Genomic DNA, 21,753 nt, shown 5'->3' on the forward strand with positions numbered 1-21,753 from the left:
TTCCTCATTGGCCACCTTCTCCAGAATGTTCATTTAACTGTCTTCTCTTGAATTCAACTCAAATGTCTCACATCCATCTTGAGTTCTCCACAGACGACGTCTTGTCAACAGCAACACATTACAATATTATTACTTCAAATGGATTATATTCTATCATAAATGTTGTTTTCCTAACTGGTGCTGAGATGAGATAAGCCCTTTGCAAGATGTGAAAGATGCAGATGGCCCCTTCTGGAGCAGCCAGAATGATATTTCCTTTATGTGCTACATAGTACTTCCCGGCTGTGCCTTCTATCCTGTTGAACATGCTCCAGCGTGATGTCCTGTGACTCCAAAACAATTATATGGGAGCTTGTGTTTTCACCTGTGGTATCTCCAGATACTTTTCTAAAAATTATGGGCTAGCCCACAGTTGTCCCTAGCCTTGTAGTTGTACACTATCATTCTTGTCCAAAAAATCTGGGCATCTTGTTACTATTTCACTTTTAGCATACCTTTTTTCCTCTTTAGCAGAACTACCCTGAATTCTGATTCTTCCCCAAAACCCATTCCCTACCAACATATCTATAGACCCTGCCTGGCTAGGAATGCTTACAGATTTAATAAAGTTGTTCTTTATTTTCCCGCCAAAACCACTCAGGACAGCTTCTTGAAGAATTTCACAGTGATACTTGCCAGGAATTTAAGTGGTTTTCTCATAATAATCAGGCATTTAAACAGTCTAGATTACTAACCTGTCTTTACATGTATTGTCTATAAAGGTCTTGAGAAGAAAAATGAAAGCCTTGCAGATCGATTTAAGCCTTCTCAGTTTAAGCTCACAGCACCCAAATAAATGCCCTACTTCACAGCAAGGTACTGCTCCCTAGTGCTGATAATCAATATACATACAGAAAAAGCACTAGACTGACTGACCAACATAAAAAGTCCAAGGCTGCTCATGCAAAGGAAGAACTAGACAGCCAAATGTCAGAATTTTCTATCTAACTCTTCCCTTTGAGATCTGAAACCTGAGCCTGGGAGCTTGCTAAGAAGAGCGACTTGACTACCCAGCTGTAGTTGACTGGGCAGCATGAGCAAACACAGGGACTGCTCCGGCACATAACCGGCAGGTGACTACCAAAGGAGATGCCACCTAAGTCTGTATGTCATTTTCAAAGTATCTAGAAGGCTGATGTCTAAACTGCTGTACCAAAAAAAGGGTGTCAACAAATGGAATATTTTAGCAGTAACCAGCTTAACATGGCTTCTGTTTAATTTATGAGCTTACAAACAATTGTGAACATCAAATATTTATTTAGCAAGTCAGCAACAGATTCACTAAGGAAAACAACTTTACCTGAGATATCTTCTGGCATGTTCATTTTTGTGGCCAACCATGAGATAATAGCATCCTACTGCAAACCATGACACCTACACATTAAAATCAAAATAGAATATTATTAGACAGATCACACTGATTTTAGTGAAACATCACCATAGGTGACACAAAACAGGAACAGGTAATTAGAGAAGTTGGGAACATTTTCACTGAAATCACAGTCAGCTTTTCAAATTATTTGCTATTACAGACAGGCTAGAACTGCTGGCATGTACGTATCTAACTGGCTTTGTTCAGCCCCATGAAGAGAGCGCTAAATGGAAAGCTTATTACCATCTTCAATTACCTAATGGTAGAGAATAGAAAAAACAGAGTCAGACTCTTCTCAGAGGTGCAGTGACAGGATGGGAGACAATGGGTACAAACTGCAACATGAGAAATTCAGACCAAGTAACAGGAAAAGAATTTAAGTGACCAAACACTGGAAAAGGCTGCTCAGAGAGGTATATAAATTTATTACTTCAGCATTTGTTTTAAATTATTATTCAAAACGAGTACCTCACATTGAATACTTTTTACAAGTACTTTCTTTATTTAAGAAAAGAACCTTGGTAGAAGAAAATTAAAATGCATAGAAAATAAAATGAGTGAACCACTTTTAATAGCTCCATCCAGAAACAGATTTTGAATTCTGTTGCTCAAGCCAATTATTAACTCTACAATTTTTACGTGCTTTCACCTAGAAAAAACTACGTGGTAATGAAGACTTAGAACAACTTACAGGATTATTTGGGTACAAGTCCACCAGTTTGTGAGAAAGATAGAAAAGCTCTATATAGTGGGGAAAAAAACAGAAAACAAAATTAAAATATGCTAAAACACTGAGATATTTCAAGCTCTTTAGCTTTCTATAGAAAATATCCAGAACATCTAATGGTATTAATGCACAAATAAACAAAATATTTTCTGTTTAGCATTAATGTTTCAAACTGCCTCAAAATAGATTCAGTTTTGCAATTAAGTAAAACAAACAAACCCAGCCCGTAAGTCTTCACAGTACATAAACAAGCAGCTACACATCCCACCCATTAAGAATTCTGCAACAACTCGCATCATGAACATATATTAAAGTAAGTGCCTGTAGTATTACACTTGAATGTATGTTGTCAAGGTAAAACACTATTGAAATTCCTACATCTAAGAGGTAAAACACGCTGGCTAGGTCAATTTCAATGTAGAGTCTTGTGCATTAAGAAGTTGAAAATAGGACAAAAGCAAATAAATATTCTATTTGTGGAATAATTCTAAGTGATTATTTTTCTAATAAAAATAATAGTTCTAGTTATCAGAATAACTAACTACAGATTTTCTAGTAACAGTGGCAGTAATGAGATACAGGATAACAATTCTATTGCCTATGCAATTTCAAAAGAAATAGCATTACTGTACATGAAATTGCTGTTTCTTCAGAGTACAGTGCTCTTAAATTGATAGGTTTGTCCTGGAGTAGTTTTTATCAATTCTTGGCTTCAGAAAAATCAAATATGAAAACTGACTTACAAAATATCAACTTTTTTTTACAGACTTAGAAGAAAAATCAGAGTACTGTCCACATTTTCAGATGTAGTTAACTGTAAAGTAACTGAAAAGTACATTTATTAAACATTGAGAAGTACTAAGAAGTACTAGCACACCTAATGACCTATTTGTGTACATACAATGCACCATCCTTTGAGAGACTGCAAATCATATGAGCTCCTTATTGTATTTTCCAATTGCTTTTAAAGACATTCAAACTCCTCACTTGATTTGGATGTTTATATGCAGTCTGAAATGAGAAAAAGCCATCCCAGCTGCAAGTCAGCTATTCCTGTAATTCCAACAAAGGTGCTGCATGATTATTAACTTGTTTGAAGTAAAGAGAAGACAAGGAGAGTCTAGAATTTTTTTTAATATGGAAAAAGCATGTCCACCTAAGCATACACACTGCCAAAGAGTTCCTTCTACTTCAATTAATATATTTTATTGTGTTGTTGAGCAGAAAAAGTACATCTAGGTACCCTAGGAAGACCATTCAAACCAGAAGTCAAACAACAGAAATGAAGCAGTGTAGCTCACTGACTTTCTGGCAACATAGCCCAGTTGTTAGATCATGAATAAATACAGACCCTTTGCACAACTACTTCCCCATCCCACTGTCAGCTCTGAAGCTCCCTTCTTTACCAGTTACCACTTTTCTTGAAGCTGTATGTAGGAAGAAAAATATGTTATTTTTTCTAAAAGTATACAAGGAAGGGGTTCTTGGCATCCTTCACTGTTTTTTAAAACTAGAGCTTTACAATCTTCTTTTGACTCATATTAAATGTTGTATATCTTACCATTTGCTTTATTAAGCTCCACAAGTGTCCCAATATGCACAGGCAAACAATTTGCATGGAAAGGATCTTTTTCCATCACTCTAAAAAAATAAACAAAAAAATCTGCTATGCATATTTCAAAAGCTTTAATGTGTTATAAGAAAGCTGCTTTTATAATGTGTAATTTTAAAGTTAAATAACACTTTAGGCATCGGAAAACTATTTGTGACTAGAAGGTAACTATTAATAGCATAATAAAGGCTATGTCACGACCAGAAAAATAACTATTAAGTTAGCTTAACAGAAGAGGATAACAGAAAATTCTGGCAGCCTGAACATACAATCAGAAAAACAGAATGCAATACACATCTGTTTGCAGGTTATTTGAAATTTAACCAGCAAACAACGTTCTGTTCATCTTTTCCATACATTTGACAGCAACTTTCAACCAATACTTCTCACCTTTCCTGATCTTAACACTTAGCAGTATGCCTCAGAAAATCTATTTAGCTCAGTTTTAAATTTTTACTTCCTGGTGCATTTAGAAATTGAAGATAGTCTCACAGACAACAGACTGTGGGCAGGACATGGCCCATAGGCACGTGTCCTTTTTCTAAGCACTGGCATTTGGTAAACTAAGCACATAAAAAAGATGTCTGGAAATCCATTCACTGAATCTCTTAAATCAGACATACAACAGCACAGCTCCATTCTCTGAAAAGTACACCTTGAAATAGTTAAAAGGTGAGATGACATTTTTTATTTGAAATACTTTCAACTATCTTGAAGTGTAAAAGAACACATAAACATATTATATGGTCTCTTGAACACAGTCTAAAACACTGAAGTCATATGGACTTCCCCGACTCTCACTTCCAAGTTCCAGCATCTGTGACAGTCTTTCTAGGAGACATTTATTCCTGCCACTTTCTGCTAGACAGGATGAGGCAATTAAGTTTCAGAAACAAAGATGCAATAGTATATTTTTATGGACTCTGTTGGAGTAATTTGTTTCAACGGGATCATGATTTTACTCAGATGTTTAAATTCAACGTAAATGTCAGCATCCTCTACAGCCTTCCCAAAAAAACTTGCTTGTACTGGACTCCATGGGATATTCTACATAGTGATGGCTTGCTTCAGCTAAGAAAAAACTGTACTATTAAAAAAAAAAACAAAATAAAACAAAAAAACACACCTCCTGTTTTATACTACTAATATTCTGAGTCTACGCAGTACCTACACAAAAATACAGTTTTCTTAAAAAGGTAATTGTCAGGTCAGCTCCACACAGCCATGTGCTCACATTTACAGCAGCTGAGAACAATCCACATTGTTCTGGCCCATCTGACAACCGAGCAGCCAGCGTATTCCTGGGCTACGTAACAACTGAGACACAATACTTGGCACATCAAAATTAACTTTTAATCAGCCAGATAAATCATACTTCCTAATTAACCAACTGATCCAAACCTGTTCGTTCTGAAGGCCAAACACGAAGCAGGCAGGAAACTGCAGATACCAGAGAAAGGAAGGGATTGGATGGAGGGAAGTGCAACACAGTGCTCTTTAACTGCAGTTTTGCTTTGTATATCTGCTACATATCATAAAAATAAAGTGTCTTGCCAGACACAAACTACATATTTTAAATACCTGAAGCTTTCTATCAAACTATTATGTATGCCAGTTCACTGAACAACTATATTCACTGTAAGTCCAGGCATAATTTTTATATTTCACCATATGAGAAAAGACCCTCCAAGTTGCTTTCTATACTTACACAGAAGTAAGCTTGTAACACATCTTGAAATCACAGTTATAATAATGTCTTTCAGCTAATGATACTACCACATCTAGGTTTTCCTGAAGACCATCTACTGATTCAGGAATCACTGTTTCACTGGGTTTATTATACTGAAAGACAAAAGAAACAACAACCAAGCTAAAAATCAGATCATAAGTATTAATATTTTTAGTTCTAAAAGAATACTTAAGAAACACTAAGCTTCTTAAAATTCTTAGGTTTAAACAGAAATTCCCAAAAACATATTTTGCACACATTACTAAATTTCTTTTTTTCCCCACCTAGAAGTTTGTCAATAAAATAAGCATAAATAAATAAATCAGAATTTCAAGTTGTCACTATACACAAGAATACGAGTTTATACAAAACTATTACACTACTCCCATAAAGCGGTATCTACTTCATCATAAATTTTAAAATAACCAAAACTACAAAGCTCTTATTTATTCTAATGTTCAGAATAAATGGAATCCAAGAAAATTTACATGTGAAGTCAAGACTTTCAGTCAACTCCCCAGCTTTTTAGTCAGTTTTGCAGTTTACCTTTTTCAATTTATTCTCAAATAAAAAGTGAAGCAATTCTTGTTCTTCTTCTGTACATTGTCTACTAAGAGGTAGAGATTCAAGAAGTTCTTTTTCTACACAAGTTAAAAAAGAAATGAAGGGGTCACATTACAGAACAGACAGCAAGATTCAACATTTCTAGAACTTCGAGATGCAAAGAATTTTATGATGCTTATCCTAAAACTACAAGAAAGATAACAGTACAGATACACTACAGCAGATGATACTGCTAATTATGAAAGTAATGACTGAATTATTAATCTTTCCTCCTACACTTTTAAATAAAATGTAACAAAGACAACATAAAACCCCACTATTTTTATTTACATGTCAATTTTTATCACTCAGAATGCTATATTTAAACAATGCCTACTCTAAGTAAGCAAACTCCAGTAGGGTTTCATGGATTCAATGGCTGTGAAGTTGAGAACACAGGAAAAAGATTGCTTAGGCTGGGCAAACAGCATGTGAGCTTCCAGAACTAACATGACTAACAGGACGGTTGGATTACTTTGTTTCTTTTAATTTTTAGTATTGCAAGACTGAAAAATAAAGTTCAAACTTAAATTTAAGCAGATTCTTATTTTCACTCATTTCATACATTTTCTCTTCTTAACATCTTAAAGTCTGTTACTTGTCGTATTGCTTTAATTTTTATCCAGAAAAAAGGCATATTGAGAAAGTAGCTAAATTCTACTTGTATTTGAGAACACTGCGATCCAGACCTTCTTGTGCCGTCAGCATGTGGTGCGATGTTAAAAGATCAAATGCTTCAAAGCAGTAAACATCAAGCTTCAAGGCCTCTTTGTAGCTGTATGTTGCCAGGGTTCTGTTATCCAGAGCATCGTAGATCTTCCCTCGTAAAAGGCATATGGAGCTCCTGATCTGGTGGAAAAGCAGGGCTGGAGGTTAAAGACTGAATCAATGTTTGCAATGTGGTTTTGAGCAGAAATCAACTAGGTTCCCTGCAAACTAAAAGCATTTCATGTATGATGGAACCTGGCTTTCTAGTGCTATCTCTAAAATAAAATATTGTCTCTACTAGTTAAAAAATAAACAAACACAAAACTAATGAATGCTCTGTAAGGTTATCTACTGCCAAACGAACAAGTGCTTGAAATAAGTAGAGGGAAGATAGAATTTATCTCTTCTACTTCTGGCATCCAACTCTCTGATTTAAGTTTATACTAAATTCCCTTGACAGTCAATACAGGGAAATTGTTACTTCCAAAGGTGATTCACCTCTTTGTTGACTATTAAACCACATATTTCAGGCAAGACAAGAATGACCACAGTAGAGACAAAAAAGGCCAAATCAATGGACACAACTACTTTGAGCAGAAAAATATACCCTTCTTTTCAACATAAACCATAGATGTTTCAGAAACAAAAGTAGCGAAAGATCATTATTACCATAAAGTTGTGCTAAAATGTGTAACGACTGTCATGTTCTTTCACAACTCCATAGCTACGTGTTCAATTCAGTCAGAAGGCTACAGAAGTGTCAGCAAGATACTTGGAGGAACTTAACACACGACGCATCTGTATTATCAGACTAAACATAGCGACCCACTCCCTCAGGAGACTGCACACGAGGAACAGCACAGCTGCATTAGCAACCGAAAAATCCTGAAGCTGCTAAAGTGGTAATAGCATTACAAGCTCAGAGACGAGTCACTCTTGCTCTGGAACTAACCAAATTAAGTTTGAAAACCCATAATCCTAGAGAGGAGTTTGATTTAAAATTTCTTGTAGCAGTGCTCACTTCAGAAGTTCTCTCCTTTGGCAAACCAAACCTGTCCTCATGTTAGTGAACTACATTATTACAAGCATTTGTGAAGTTCAGGACTGATGAAGTCAAGTTTTTTGGCTGGGCTGTTTTTCAGTCAAAATAGTTTCCCAAATTAGTTCAATAATCATCCACCCAAACACTTGGGCCAAAGTACCATGGAACAGGGGACAGGAACAAACAGCCAAAGCACCATGGAACAGGGGGCAGGAACGAACAGCCAAAGCACCATGGAACAGGGGGGCAGGAATGAACAGCCAAAGCACCATGGAACAGGGGGGCAGGAACGAACAGCCAAAGTACCATGGAACAGGGGGCAGGAACAAACAGCCAAAGCACCATGGAACAGGGGGCAGGAACGAACAGCCAAAGCACCATGGAACAGGGGGGCAGGAATGAACAGCCAAAGCACCATGGAACAGGGGGGCAGGAACGAACAGCCAAAGTACCATGGAACAGGGGGCAGGAACAAACAGCCAAAGCACCATGGAACAGGGGGCAGGAATGAACAGCCAAAGCACCATGGAACAGGGGGGCAGGAATGAACAGCCAAAGCACCATGGAACAGGGGGCAGGAATGAACAGCCAAAGCACCATGGAACAGGGGGGCAGGAATGAACAGCCAAAGCACCATGGAACAGGGGGCAGGAATGAACAGCCAAAGTACCATGGAACAGGGGGCAGGAACAAACAGCCAAAGCACCATGGAACAGGGGGGCAGGAATGAACAGCCAAAGCTGAGGACTTCTTCCTTTCTTTGCAGTGGTAGCTTAAATGTTCTCATTAAAGTGCACCACAGTAACTCAGTCTAGTTCACTTCTCCCTTAAGCCCATTAACACCAGCATTCAAAATCCATTCACATTTAACCCATTTCAGTACTTCAGTCTTAAAGGGGAAATGCCATCTGTCAATCACCTTCACTGTAGTTTCAGCTAATACACTTCAATTTATAACTCCAAAAGTAAAGACCCTTCCCAGACTCTTCAGCCTACACATGGTACTGATCCCTTTTAGCTGTGTGCCTGTACAGAATCCTTTCACTGAGCTTCAGGAACTTCCTTCACATCACATAATTTTCAAGTGTGAACAGAAAGTGTCCCACTGAGAAGAACACATGAATGATTACAGAAATATTTAATTAAAAACATCTGGATGAGAAGAAAACTTGCTTTGTTATCTCAGAACCTGCAACGCAACTGAAAGAATTGTTAGCTTATATTATCAAGACTGAAATTGCAGTGTAGAGCTAAAAGACTTAAAAACCAATGCTAGATCATGAACTTCCTGCAAAGCGTTTGCAAATAATTTATGGGAAGTTGCTGAAAAGCACCCCTCATTTTTGCAAACCAAGTTATTTTCATACAGACAACCTAACATGACTTTTCAATGAAAGAACAATTCAGCATCTTTGAAAATTATGTTATCCAAAAAAAGAAAGCTTAAGCCCAGTTTCAGATTCATACAGCTGTGAAATCACTTCCTGACCTCACACTATTTTTAAACAAATATTTTTATAACTGAGAAAAAAAAAAAGTCACTTACAGAAGATTGTGACATCTCCCAGTCTGTGGTAGAGTCTTTCAATCCATTATCATCCTTGAAGTACTTTTCAAAAAGTCTTTTGTTGATTGGCTCTTCCATGTCAAGAATATCCAGGGCCTGCTGATGTTCTTTTGCAGCATACTAGCCAAAGATGTGCATGTAAAAAACAAGGTTGGGATTTTGTTAGTAACCGAACCAGTTTTACAAAGTGTTCCTGAAAGGATGAATCAGTTTTGTAAACTGTCCCTGAGAGGATGTTCAAGCATATCGTGTTCGAGTATACTCTTATCTTAACAACCTAGCTTTTATCTTAGCCTAAATACGCATAGAGTGAGGACAATGCACATGATCAAAATAGTTCCAAGATATTGCAATCGATGTTGTAAGCAATACTGAGTAACCGTTATGTATCTTAATGAATATATGAATATGTATGTGAATGGACTGTATAAATACTGTGTAACTTAAACTGACCTGCGAAGCCAGCTTTGGGTGCGAACCCCTGGTTTCCCAGCGCTGTAATAAAGCACCGCATATAACTACGCCCGTGGTTGTGTCCTTGAATGCTAACAATTTGAAACATCTGTACATAAAGCACTAATGCACAGTGTCTCATTTCAAAGGCACAAACTATAACAACTATAACAATCAGCAGGTTTTTCATGCAGGCATATTATTATTTGGACATGTGTCATTTTGAAATTGCAGCCTACTATTTCACTAGTCACTTATAATATGCAAAAAATTATAACATTAACACCCACAGAAAAATTATTGAGCATTATGCAACCACAGAAGTAGATATACTACTAAAATAGTTAATACAGGTTTTAATAAAATTATCTTATTCTATAAGCAGCACATTATTCTATTCCAAATTTCTGTATTTAAACTACCAATTGATTCCGTTTTCCTGTGAAAGCACTGCATTTTACTATTTATGCATCTCATTTTATACTGAAGTATAAAGCTTCTAACTCTATTTATACAACTATAAGTCACATCTTCTCTGGTCAGACTACAACCAACCAATTAAAAATGCAAACATGAAAACATGAGACAAAAACGGTTCACATTCTTTCCCTACAAAAGGTTCAAGGAGTATTATTTTTCCTGGAGAAAAAAGGTTGGTTGGATTTCTTCAGAAGAGTATCACAGTGGATACTGAAGCAACCATATTGAAGACAAAAAAATTAAATCAACTGTCACAAATTTTAAACCTGTTATTCCAATGGATACGCACTCTACATTGCCTTTCAGGTACCTAACCTTCACAAGATACATCTTCTTTTAATTTAGTTTGTTTCCTATAGAAGTTAAAACATGTACTCACATGACATCTAGCTGCAAGGTAGCGACACGCTTCATATAACTGAAAAAGAAGATTCATACATGCTAGTTATAAAGAGAAAGTGTGTTTACTTACACTGCTAGACTCCATTTTGCCCTCTCCTTTCTCAGTTGTCCAGCTTCTTCACCCATCTCACCTCCAAAAATCTTTTCTGACCAAAATGACTGTCTGTAACACTTTCTCTACTATCAAGCTCACAAAAGACACGTCACCCTTGCCTTCACTACTCATTATCAGAGTGGAAGCAAAATTTAAACAACTACAACTGAAGTGCCACTTCAGCTTCCCATACATGCTGCAGTTACATCCTTGGACCCCTTCTCTTTCTTGTGACCCACCATGGGGACAACAGTTTCAGTCAGGCCTATTGAACACAGGGCTATACTTGGTTCAGATAAATTACATTATTACGGTTTTTTAACTGCTTTTCCCATAACAGAATAACAGTCTTTGACTAAAATCACTTACCTTATCCAGCTTACGTGATCGAAGGGCATGTGCTGCTCTGTGATACTGAGCTGTCAGGTAAAGACACTGGGCCAACCAGTAGATATCTTGTGGTTCCTCTAAAATAACAGAACAAAATTATAAACCAATTATTTATAATCTATCTTTAAATACTTTTGTATAAAAGATTCACTTTTGCTTCACTAGAAAAGTATTTTTACCCTATTCTAGCATCCTACTGAACTACAAAGTTTTATTTTATATATGTATGTGTGTGTATGTATACAAACGCACACGTATGTATGTGTGTGTATGTATGTGTGTGTATGTATACAAACGCACACGTATGTATGTGTGTGTATGTATGTGTGTGTATGTATACAAACGCACACGTATGTATGTGTGTGTATGTATGTGTGTGTATGTATACAAACGCACACGTATGTATGTGTGTGTATGTATGTGTGTGTATGTATACAAACGCACACGTATGTATGTGTGTATATATATGTATGTGTGTATATATATATATAAACGCACACGTATGTATGTGTGTATATATATGTATAAAAAACTTATAATATCTATCAATGAGAGAATAATCCCATTTTAACTTCAAAAACATCAGACAGTGCACTGGACAGTGAATACAAAGAATCTCATACTGGAAGTGTGTCATGAGAAGGTGACAACAGTGATACGGATCTAAAAGTAGCAGCTCTAGGTTACTCTGCCCTTGCACATATGACAGAAAAAAAAAAACAAAGCAAAAAAGAATTGTCTCTCTCATAAAAGATCAGTGGGAAGCTAAAAGCAGTGACAGTGAAAGCATAAGATTTCTGCAGCTTGAAGTTACAACTACAGAACCACAGCTTAGTACTCTCCTACTTCATTGGCAATCAACGCTTTTGTGGGATCAAGGCGCTAAAATAATTTAAAGTGTAAACAGACCACGGCTGTAGGCAGACATAAGCTACCAGCACCAAATCCCTCTGTAAACACACATTCTATTTGTCACTCAGAGCAGCAGTGAATCCTATAGGAAACCATCATTGTCTCCCACAGCTTGCTTTGTTTTGCCTCTTAAGGTAGGCAAACCTCAGGGTTTGGCCAAACATTAATTTTAACACAAAGTTCAAAAGGGAAGTAATATTGGCCCCACTCTACTCAGAGAAAATGGTGTTCCCAAGATCACAGAAATGTACTTACACCAACCCCAAAACTTCAACATTTGGTCCCACAGCTTAAAAAAAAAAAAAACACCACACACACACAAAAAAAACCCAGCAGAAAACAGAACACAAGAACAATGCAAAAAGCAACTACTTACCATGAGACAGCGAAGCTACTTTGTCTGCCCAAAATAGGGCACTTTGATACTGCTGCTGTAAAAGCATGATAGAAATAATTAGTATTTATTTGTGGTTAGCTTTCCTGGATTATTCTGAAACGTACTGTACATCATTCACATTTAATATCTTATGCATGTAGTCTCTAATGAACAGCAGTTCACACTTGAGACCTTTATAAGTTCAAACAACAGCACTATCACTTTTAAACTATAACTTCTAAAGAATATCAAAAAGAAATGTGAGGTGAGGTTGTTTGTTTATTTTCAATAAAATATAGGTACTTTTGACCAAAAGGTATGCACTATGTAAGTATGGAAATGGGTTATCAGTTGGTTTGCTATCACTGAAAAACTAGCACAAATCCTCTCACTACAGTTTTAAAATGCTATATCTTAGAAGAAAGAGAATACTATATTAAAAAAAATAAAATGGACACAGGTTACTTCAGGAAACTTTTAGCAGCACCATCTCCGATTAAGAACTTTTCATTCTCCAGGCAATATGCTTTAACCTCACACAAACCACAGTTCATCTGTGAAATTCCCTGTATCTTTGTATAGTTTGACCGTTAAGTCTGCAGTTTAGGAGAAGCGGGTGAAACAGAGAGGGCTGGTGGCAACTACAGATTCAATAGAAGCAGAGTTTGCAGGTATACCCCACTAACGCAGCTAAGGTTGCCATCAGATTTGGGGTGCTAGGCAAAACCTCATAGAACTGGCTGGGATTATTCTCCTAGAAGATCACGAGGGGCTACTGTTGTTCCTTTTTATCCTTTTCTGTGCTATCAGGCATAAAACTGGTTCTCTGGATCTGCTGGACAATTAACAGATATTTTGCCATTAGAAGGACTTGCAACACTAGAAGAGCCTTGATTGCTTTTGGCCTTTGCAGCAACATTAGAGTTGTGGGGTTTGTTTGCAATCTCAGGGACTGTTTTATGCTTTTGGAGCAGAGGTTGGGTAGACTTTTCCAAAATGCACATTGATGGTATTCTAGTCATCACAAAGCACAACGATCCATGACCTAAGTGGTCTCTTCTACCCTGTGCTCCCATACTTATTTGGTGGGGATTAGGAACACTCAGCAAATTTGCCAAGAGAATAGTCTGCTTTCAATCTGCACTCCCAGGAAAAGCAAGCAAGAAAAGAAAAAACAAAACCAAACCAAACAACAACAAACCCCCCCAAACCAAGCAAACAAACAGAAAAAAACAAAACCAAACCAAAGAAAAACACACCAAAATAAACCCCAAACAAAACACAACAACAAAAATGACCAACAAAACTCCATAAAGAAAAAAAAACAAAACCCCAAAACAAAAAACACAACAAACCAAATGTCCACATATCTAACAGCTGTCTACAAGAAATGTTGTTTAAATACATCTCTCAACACCACAAAAAAGCGCAAAATCCAGGCCTAAAGAGCACTATACAGTACTATAAGCTGACTATACTACCCAAGGCAGCAGTCCCACGTTCCTCCCGATTCTGCCTTCCTCAGAACTGTGCAAGTGTCTATATAGCTGTGTGGCAAAGCAGCTTGGTGAATGAGCTTAACTCAAATGAGTACAGCAAAACAACACAATAAAATCCACCAAATTAACACAGGTCCACCTTCCTGTAAAATTTGCTGGCCACACACACAAATGTTTGTGATAACTGAAGAGATGAATTTCTGCCAGCAGCAATGCCAGTATGAAGTATTTGAACTAGAAACAGAGCACAGCAGTTTCAGGCTATACTTAAACTAATTAATTCATGCATTTTTCCTGGTTTCTGTTGTTGTTTGCCCTGCAGCAACACAATCGCTGAATCCATCAACAAATGAAAACAACTCTGCTCTCTCTACAGAGCTGTACATGGTGGGCATCTATAAACAACAGGTATAGCATCAAGGAATGTCCTGAGTTGGAAAGTACCCGCAAGGATCATCGGCCAGCTCCTGTCTCTGCATATGACACCCCCACAGTTCACACCATGTGTCTGAGGGTGCTGTCCAGTCTCTTCTTGAACACTGTCAGGCTTGGGGCCGTGACACCTCCCTGGGGAGCCTGTTCCAGTGCTCCACCACCCTCTGGGGGAAGAACCTTTTCCTAATGTCCAACCTAAACCTCCCCTGGCACATCTTCCTGACATTCCCTCGAGTTCTGTCACTAGCCACTAAACAGAAGAGATCGGCTCCTACCCCTCCTCCTCCCGTTATGAGGAAGCTGTAGCCGCCATGAGGTCTCCCCTCAGTCTCCTTTTCTCCAGGCTGAACAAACCGTAAGCACGTCCCAACTTGCACCGCCCGTGCGGGAGGGGTCTTGCAAACACGCCTTCGCTACACAGCGGCCCCACCGCCCCCACAGCGGCCGTTCTCCCTCCTCCACAGGACGAAGACCCCGGGAGAGCCCCCTTCACACCGCGGTGAGGCCGCAGGCCCCGGCTCCCCGCCGACACCGCCCCGCCGGCGCTTCCGGCCCCACCGCGGCCACACACGGGCCCTCCTCCTCCCGAGGAAACAGGGAATTATTTCAAAATTAATACCCCTCCCCGATTACAGAGGCTGGCAGCCGCTTCGCATAACCCCACCACCCCCGGGCCTCCTTTCCCCCGAGAGCCGGGCCGAGAAGGGCTTTGGCTCGGGGAAACACAGCAAACCCGCCTCACCTGGTCGATGTACTGCCGCACCCGCTTCCTCAGCCGCTCCAGGTTCATCCTCCCGCGCGGTCTGTGGCTGCAGCGGCCCCGGCGCCCAGCCCGCCGCGCTGCGAACCGCTGCCGCCGAACCGCCGAACTGCCCTGCCCGCCGGTGCCCCGCTCAAACCCGCCCCCCGTCCCTCTGCCCTCCCCCCCGGAAACAGCGCCCCGAGCGCAGCGTTCCGGCGGCGCCGGCTGGGCCCCCTTCACAGAATCACTGAATGTCAGGGGTTAGAAGGGACCTCCAGAGATCATCCAGTCCAATTCCCCTGCTGGAGCAGGGACACCCAGATGAGGTTACACAGGAATGTGTCCAGGCCGGTTTCGAATGCGGAGTCTCCAGAGCAGGAGACTCCACAACCCCCCTGGGCAGCCTGTTCCAGTGTCTGTCACCCTCAGAGAAGAAGTTTCTTCTCAAATTTAAGTGGAACCTCCTGTGTTCCAGTTTGTACCCACTGCCCATTGGTTGTCACCAAGAAGAGCCTGGCTCCATCCTTGTGACACTCATCCTTTACATATTTATAAGCATTAATAAGGTCACCCCTCAGTCTCCTCTTCTCCAAGCCAAAGAGACCCAGCTCCCTCAGCCTTTCCTCATAAGGGAGATGCTCCACTCCCTTCATCATCTTGGTTGCCCTGCGCTGGACCCTCTCCAGCAGTTCCCTGTCCTTCTGGAACTGAGGGGCCCAGAACTGGACACAATATTCCAGGTGTGGTCTCCCCAGGGCAGAGTAGAGGGGGAGAAGAACCTCTCTCAACCCCTTTCCCCCCACCCAAATAAAATTATTCTGAGACTTTCCTCCATAGTCCACCCCCACCTGCTAATAAATTTATTCTGAGGCTTTTCTCCACAGTTTTGTCTCTGTGAAGAACCCTTGCCCTGAGATCCCCTGGTAGAAAACTACTACCTTGCCAATATAGCAGGCCCAGGCAGGATCTCTCAGCAAAGCGTATCTTATTAACAATTTTGCAAGACCAGGTGTTCTGCCTAATGGTAGGCACACACAATAGGGTAAAAAGTCCCTGCTTATATCCCCCCCCAAATCCCGGCTGCAAATTCCCCATTGGCTGGGTACTGCAGGGTTTACAGACTACCCAACGTCTGCCTCACTTTACCTATTTCATTCATCTAACAACCTCCTCCTCTAATTGACTTATTTAAAATACGGATTCCTGGCTCTTTGGTTACCCTTCCCCCTAGCTTTACTCTTTAAATAATCAGTTTGCATTCTGGGATTAGTTCGAAGAGACTTTGTTTCACATTAAGGCTTCACAGTCTGATGTCTCTCAGTCCTTCCGCCCCGGCTGGGGTCAGGCACCAGGTCCTCAGTTTTGCAAAAACAACATTCCTCCTTCAATGGTGCTTTACATCCCTTCAGCTACTGTGGCCTTGAGGTGAAAAATGTTTCCTGGCGGTTTTGCAGCCAGTGTGTCTGGGGGTTTCCTACAAGTCCTTCATCATCCAGTCGTTTTTGGTATCATCGCACAGATTAGGGAGTCATTATCCACCGGGACATTGCTGAAAAATGACAGATATACTACTGAAAAACACAATGTATTCATTAAAAAGCCTGGTTTGAAATAACTCAGGTGCTGCCCGATACATCTTGGAGCAGTTGTGTCTGGCACAAGAAGAGCAATAATCTGTGTGTGCTTTGATGTAGGGAGAAAATATGTGTCAGAGTTTCAGTGTGGAGGCCAGAAAGGTGGCAGCTGCTTGCAAGCAGAAAATATTAATTTGAGAAAAATAGAATCCTTGTGGCCTCTCTTTATTTGCAGTAGCTGTACTTTGATGTCAAACCGCTTGACTTCAGTGGTTTCCACCTGTTATTAATTAGGCTGAATTTTAACCTCACACTGTCACCTTTTGGGACTGTTTCTTCTCTGGTGTTGAGCATGTGTGCTTATACCTACAGTAAAACGTATATTGCATAGGTGCAGTGGTTATTTCCTTATTTATTTATTTGCTCAATTGCATATGTGGTTCTTGTAGTTTTTTCATGTATTGGTAACTGAGCTCTTGAGAAAAGCAAAATCCCTTTTCATCTTTCAATCAGCTCGTGCAATGAAGGGGCAAAGAGGTTTCTTTAGATCCAACGGTCCTATGAAATGAGCATTATAACCACCTTCAGCTTTCCTGAGGACACCTTCGGGTGTCTAAATAGCTTCTGTGACCAGCTGACCATACTGAGGCAGAAGAGAGGATGCAATCAACCTTCTGCACCTTCAGCTCTGTGGAACCTGTGGCTTGTTGTGGGTGCTACCACTCCACTCTAATTGTTCATTTGAAATCTCTTTGAAATTAGTAAGGTTAACAACAGCATATGTATTTGTCAGTCATATAGTGGTTTGGGTTGTAAGGAACCTCCAAAGATCACCTAGTCCAAACCCCCCTCAACTAGATCAGGTTGCTCAGAGCCCCATCCACCCTGGTCTTGAAAGTTTCCAGGGATGGGGCATCTACCACCTCTCTGGGCAACCTGGGCCAGTGTTTCACCACCCTCATTGTAAAAAATTTCTTCCTCATGTCTAGCCTGAATCTCCCCTCTTTTAGTGTAAATACCTCAGAAGAGGACCGAGTTTGAAACATTATGAAATGCAGAACAAAAACATGAAATAAAGTATCAAAATTAGATGCTGTTGTGTACCTCTAAGATAAAAGTCTTGGCTGGGGAAGAAAAAAAAGATGCACAGGAAGTGCGGGGGTTGGAAGAGAAGAAACCGCTCTTGTTGGGGATGGATGACGGTTAAGAGCAGCCATAGTCACAGGGAGATGGTCTGAAGCGTAGAGATGACTGGTGATCTTCAGGATCTTGGAGAGGCCAAGGGAACACCCTATGAAGGTAAGGAAACAGGCACAAAAATGCACATAGAGAATGTTAGTATTTTGTTAGAATCTGTCTAGTTCTTACCTTGTCAAAGTGGAATACATCATCTCAGGTTGCTCCATAATGTCTGTGTGTTGTGTGCTGCTTTCTTTGTGTGCTACTTTTCTTGTGTTCTCCTGAACAGTTAGCTTCTCTGAGCAAGCTATTTCTTGGGCTGCAGCTCTGAGAAACATTTGCTTGAGCTATGCTGGGATGCTATGGCAATGCTGCTCCAGTGGCTCTGCTCAGGTGGGCTCCGGTCCTGTTTCTGAATTGGGAAGCTGCTCTGATATCACTGCTCATGAAGTAGCTGGTCACTGAAAGAGGGCATCCTTACAGATAGACTCCAAAATTTTGCTCCTTCACTGGGAGTAATGTAGGTAAATAGATAGGGCTGACACATGGTGCTGTGAACAGCAAGATCTTTGTGAACTGGTGGTTGAGACTTAAAAACTATTTTAGATGCAAATAGGAAAAAAAAAAAATTAAGTAGTTTCAAATAATATGTAAGTTTCTCTTTCCAAATCAAAATTAGGAATGAGCAAAATGACTGTAATGGTTGTGGTCTTGATAGCCCTACTGCTTTCCTAATAGTACTTACAACAGTTGTGAAGGTATGGAGAGTCAGTTAAAACAAACTGCTTTACAAATTTGCACTCCAGTATCTTGAATCTTGAGAGGAAGGGGAGGGCTCCACAGTCATATTAAAACTTTCTCACTTGGTGGAGACTTCTATATTTTTATCTACTTCAAGAACCTTCTTTCTTTTGTTCTAAAAATACCTATAGGTACTATATGCTGATGCTAGCACGTAGCTTCCTCCTGCTGCTTTTAAATTTCTGTTTCTGAGTCAGTTTGATGCTTGTGCTTGTAAACCTGATACAGTTAAAGTGGGTATGTTCACTTCGAGTTTGAATGTGAAAAAGAAAAATAAATTGGAAAAGCATCCTTGTTTCTGGCTTGAGTATTGTAACTGAAGTGAGGCCTCTGAAACAGAGGCTTGTGCTGGGGTAGGAGAGGTTCCCCAAAATGCCCTGGCAGCAGATGTTGATCTTTCTGGGATGGTTTCAGAGGCAGCCCCTCACTCAGCTGTTTTGTCCAGATAAGTGCCTTGCTTGGAAACTTTTCCTCTTGTGATCCCTGCAAGCCCAAACCCATGTGGACTTGTGTTTCCAAGCCTGAGTATATACCACAGACCTGCCAGGGTGCAAGCCTTGGCAATCCTTGCCTTACGATAGCAGAATACCTCAATTGCTCCTATGGTGTGACTCCTCTGTGCTTTCTGCAGTATGGCTAAGATTTGGGGTAGGGAAATGGAAAAGAGTGTTATTCTGATTTTGATTTGGTCTAAAAAAAGTGAATCCAGAAATGGATTGAACATGATCAATTGGGAGCATTCATGGCATGCGCAGAGGTGGAAGAGGATGGGAAGTGAAGCAACTGGCTTTTTCAAGTCTCCCCAAAGTATTCTTCATTTATCTTACAGAATTCTTCCTTTTTCATGTAGAAATAGTATCGTCTCTCCTGCTTCTAGGCTCAATAGCATGGCATTACTTTCTGTGTCCAATCTCCTATTATTTGATTATCCACCACGAACTGCATAAGCTATCAAGAAAGCAATCTACAATTAAACTGAGTGTCTTTATTTCATTTTTCTCTCTCATATTTTAGCTTGGCTTACACAATTGTGCTGTAAATCAGTCCTGCCTCTTCCACAACATCTTTCGTCCTGTTAGTCACTGTCAGGTGACTTTGACAAGTAAACTGAGGTCTCCAATAGCAAAGTCAGTTCCTGCAAGTTTTATAAAAGTCAGTGGCAAGTTTAGAGAGACCTGGGTGACTGCCTCTTTTCCCTCGAGGAAGGCTGCAGCCTCAGCTAAGTAGTTATCTCCTCCGTTTGGCCTGTTGACAGTCCAGTGGGGGTATGTACGGCTTGGGATCACAGTCCGGGCATGTGTCACGAGGCTTCAGGGACATGGGAGAACAGGGACAAGGTGTTGTAGAGAAAGGTAAGCTGGGGCTCCGCATATCATTTGTGGGGGTATGTGGCTCAGTCTGTAGGAAAACAGCCTTTGCTGGGTCTGCTGCCTGTAGAACAACACTCTTCTTCCTATGGTTATCTAGATGATACAAACTCATGCCTGCTTGGATCTTTTTTCCTAAAATTAAGATTCTTAGTATTTATGTTTGTTCTCTGCAGCAGGTTTGGATTCATTGCAGTGCTGATGAGTGAGTCCCATTGATTGTATCAGGATAACCAGGATCACATTTGGCTTTGGCTTTTCCCAGCATTTAATTTTAGAAGCATGACCTCTTTCATGCTGATTTCTCTCTTTCACACATGCAGTAGTACTCTATTGTGGCTACTGGTAGTGCCAAGGATGAGCTTAAGGATGTTTAATCATTCTTGCTCAGAAGCCAACAAAGAGAAACCTGTTTTAAGGAAACAGAATTTTCTTTCACTTCTGCATGCTGCTCGCAATAAAATGTAAAGCCTTCAGGAGAAATAAATACTGAGAAATAAAGAAATATTTGCACCACAAGAGGCATTACAAAGCTATGCTACTGACTACAATTAGGCTCATCTTTATGTAAGTTTAAAAAAATTGTGTGAATATCTGTAGAAGTAAGACTTAGCCCTAGGAGTTATTTTCTGCTTCATTAAGATTTTCTGTTAAATCTTACATCCCTTAGATTTCTTTCGAGGTGCACCTGAATCGATCATGTTGGCCAGTATGCAAAGTAATATGCCACTTCTCTTGCGATGTCTATGTAACCATAGCCCAAAAATAGTAAAGGTCAAAGTACTGGGAGACAGATGAGATGCTCTTGGCTTGCTTTGCTATCAGTCTAGACTCAACCATTTTTCTGGAACTTTCTGTTGTCGGTGGAGCAAAAACTATAATTCAGCTGACCAAACATAGGTGTCTGCATCAGTGGGAGCTGACTGGCTCCCTGAACTCCATTGGTTGTGTTAATTAGATTTCTACTCACTAGAATAAGACCTTAAACATGTATCTCGTAGTTACCCAAATGTATGTGTCTTGATATCAAATAGAGTCCACCCTAGAACCTCGATTCATTTCTCCACATAGAATCATGGAATAGGTTGCATTAGAAGGGTCCTTCAGAGACCATCTAGTCCACCCCCCTGCAATGAGCAGGGACATCTGCAACTAGATCAGGTTGCTCAGAGCCCCGTCCAGCCTGGCCTGGAATGTCTCCAGGGATGGGGCATCTCCCACCTCTCTGGGCAACCTGGCCCAGTGTTTCACCACCCTCACTGTAAAAAATTTCTTCCCCATGCCTAGCCTGAATCTCCCCTCCTTTACTTTAAAATCATTACCCCTTGTACTATTGCAACAGGTCCTGCTGAAAAGTCTGTCCCAGTCTTTCTTACAGGCCCCTTTTAAATACTGAAAGGCCACCATAAGGTCTCCCTGGAGCCTTCTCTTCTCCAGGCTGAACAACCCCAACTCTCTCAGCCTGTCCTCACAGCAGAGCTGTTCCAGCCCTCTGATCATTTTTGTGGCCTCCTCTGCCCCCTCTCCAACAGGTCCATGTCTTTCCTGTACTGAGGGCCCCGGAGCCGGACACAGGACTCCAAGTGGGGTCTCACCAGAGCAGATACAGGAGTGTAGTTAAATTTGAGTGTTATCTGAGTTGCTGTAGAA

The 21,753-nt window shown here is 40.3% G+C and overlaps 1 protein-coding gene across 2 annotated transcripts in view; it reads right to left on the reverse strand.

Moving 5' to 3' along the window:
• CDC16 (cell division cycle 16) overlaps positions 1 to 15,328 on the reverse strand; it is a 32,523-nt gene extending 17,195 nt beyond the window's left edge. For both annotated transcript variants that reach the window (XM_080343602.1, XM_080343601.1), the window contains exons 1-11: positions 15,183 to 15,328; positions 12,507 to 12,561; positions 11,198 to 11,295; positions 10,712 to 10,750; positions 9,379 to 9,519; positions 6,772 to 6,931; positions 6,026 to 6,120; positions 5,459 to 5,592; positions 3,700 to 3,779; positions 2,103 to 2,152; positions 1,340 to 1,413 (exon numbers count right to left, since the gene is read on the reverse strand). In XM_080343602.1, the coding sequence (XP_080199728.1) occupies positions 1,340 to 1,413; positions 2,103 to 2,152; positions 3,700 to 3,779; positions 5,459 to 5,592; positions 6,026 to 6,120; positions 6,772 to 6,931; positions 9,379 to 9,519; positions 10,712 to 10,750; positions 11,198 to 11,295; positions 12,507 to 12,561; positions 15,183 to 15,230 (974 nt within the window). In that variant the 5' untranslated portion in view covers positions 15,231 to 15,328. The remainder of the gene's footprint in view (positions 1 to 1,339; positions 1,414 to 2,102; positions 2,153 to 3,699; positions 3,780 to 5,458; positions 5,593 to 6,025; positions 6,121 to 6,771; positions 6,932 to 9,378; positions 9,520 to 10,711; positions 10,751 to 11,197; positions 11,296 to 12,506; positions 12,562 to 15,182) is intronic.
• Between the last annotated feature and the right edge of the window lie 6,425 nt (positions 15,329 to 21,753).

This window comes from Nesoenas mayeri (genome assembly GCF_963082525.1).
Source record: "Nesoenas mayeri genome assembly, chromosome: 1".
NCBI lineage: Eukaryota > Metazoa > Chordata > Aves > Columbiformes > Columbidae > Nesoenas > Nesoenas mayeri.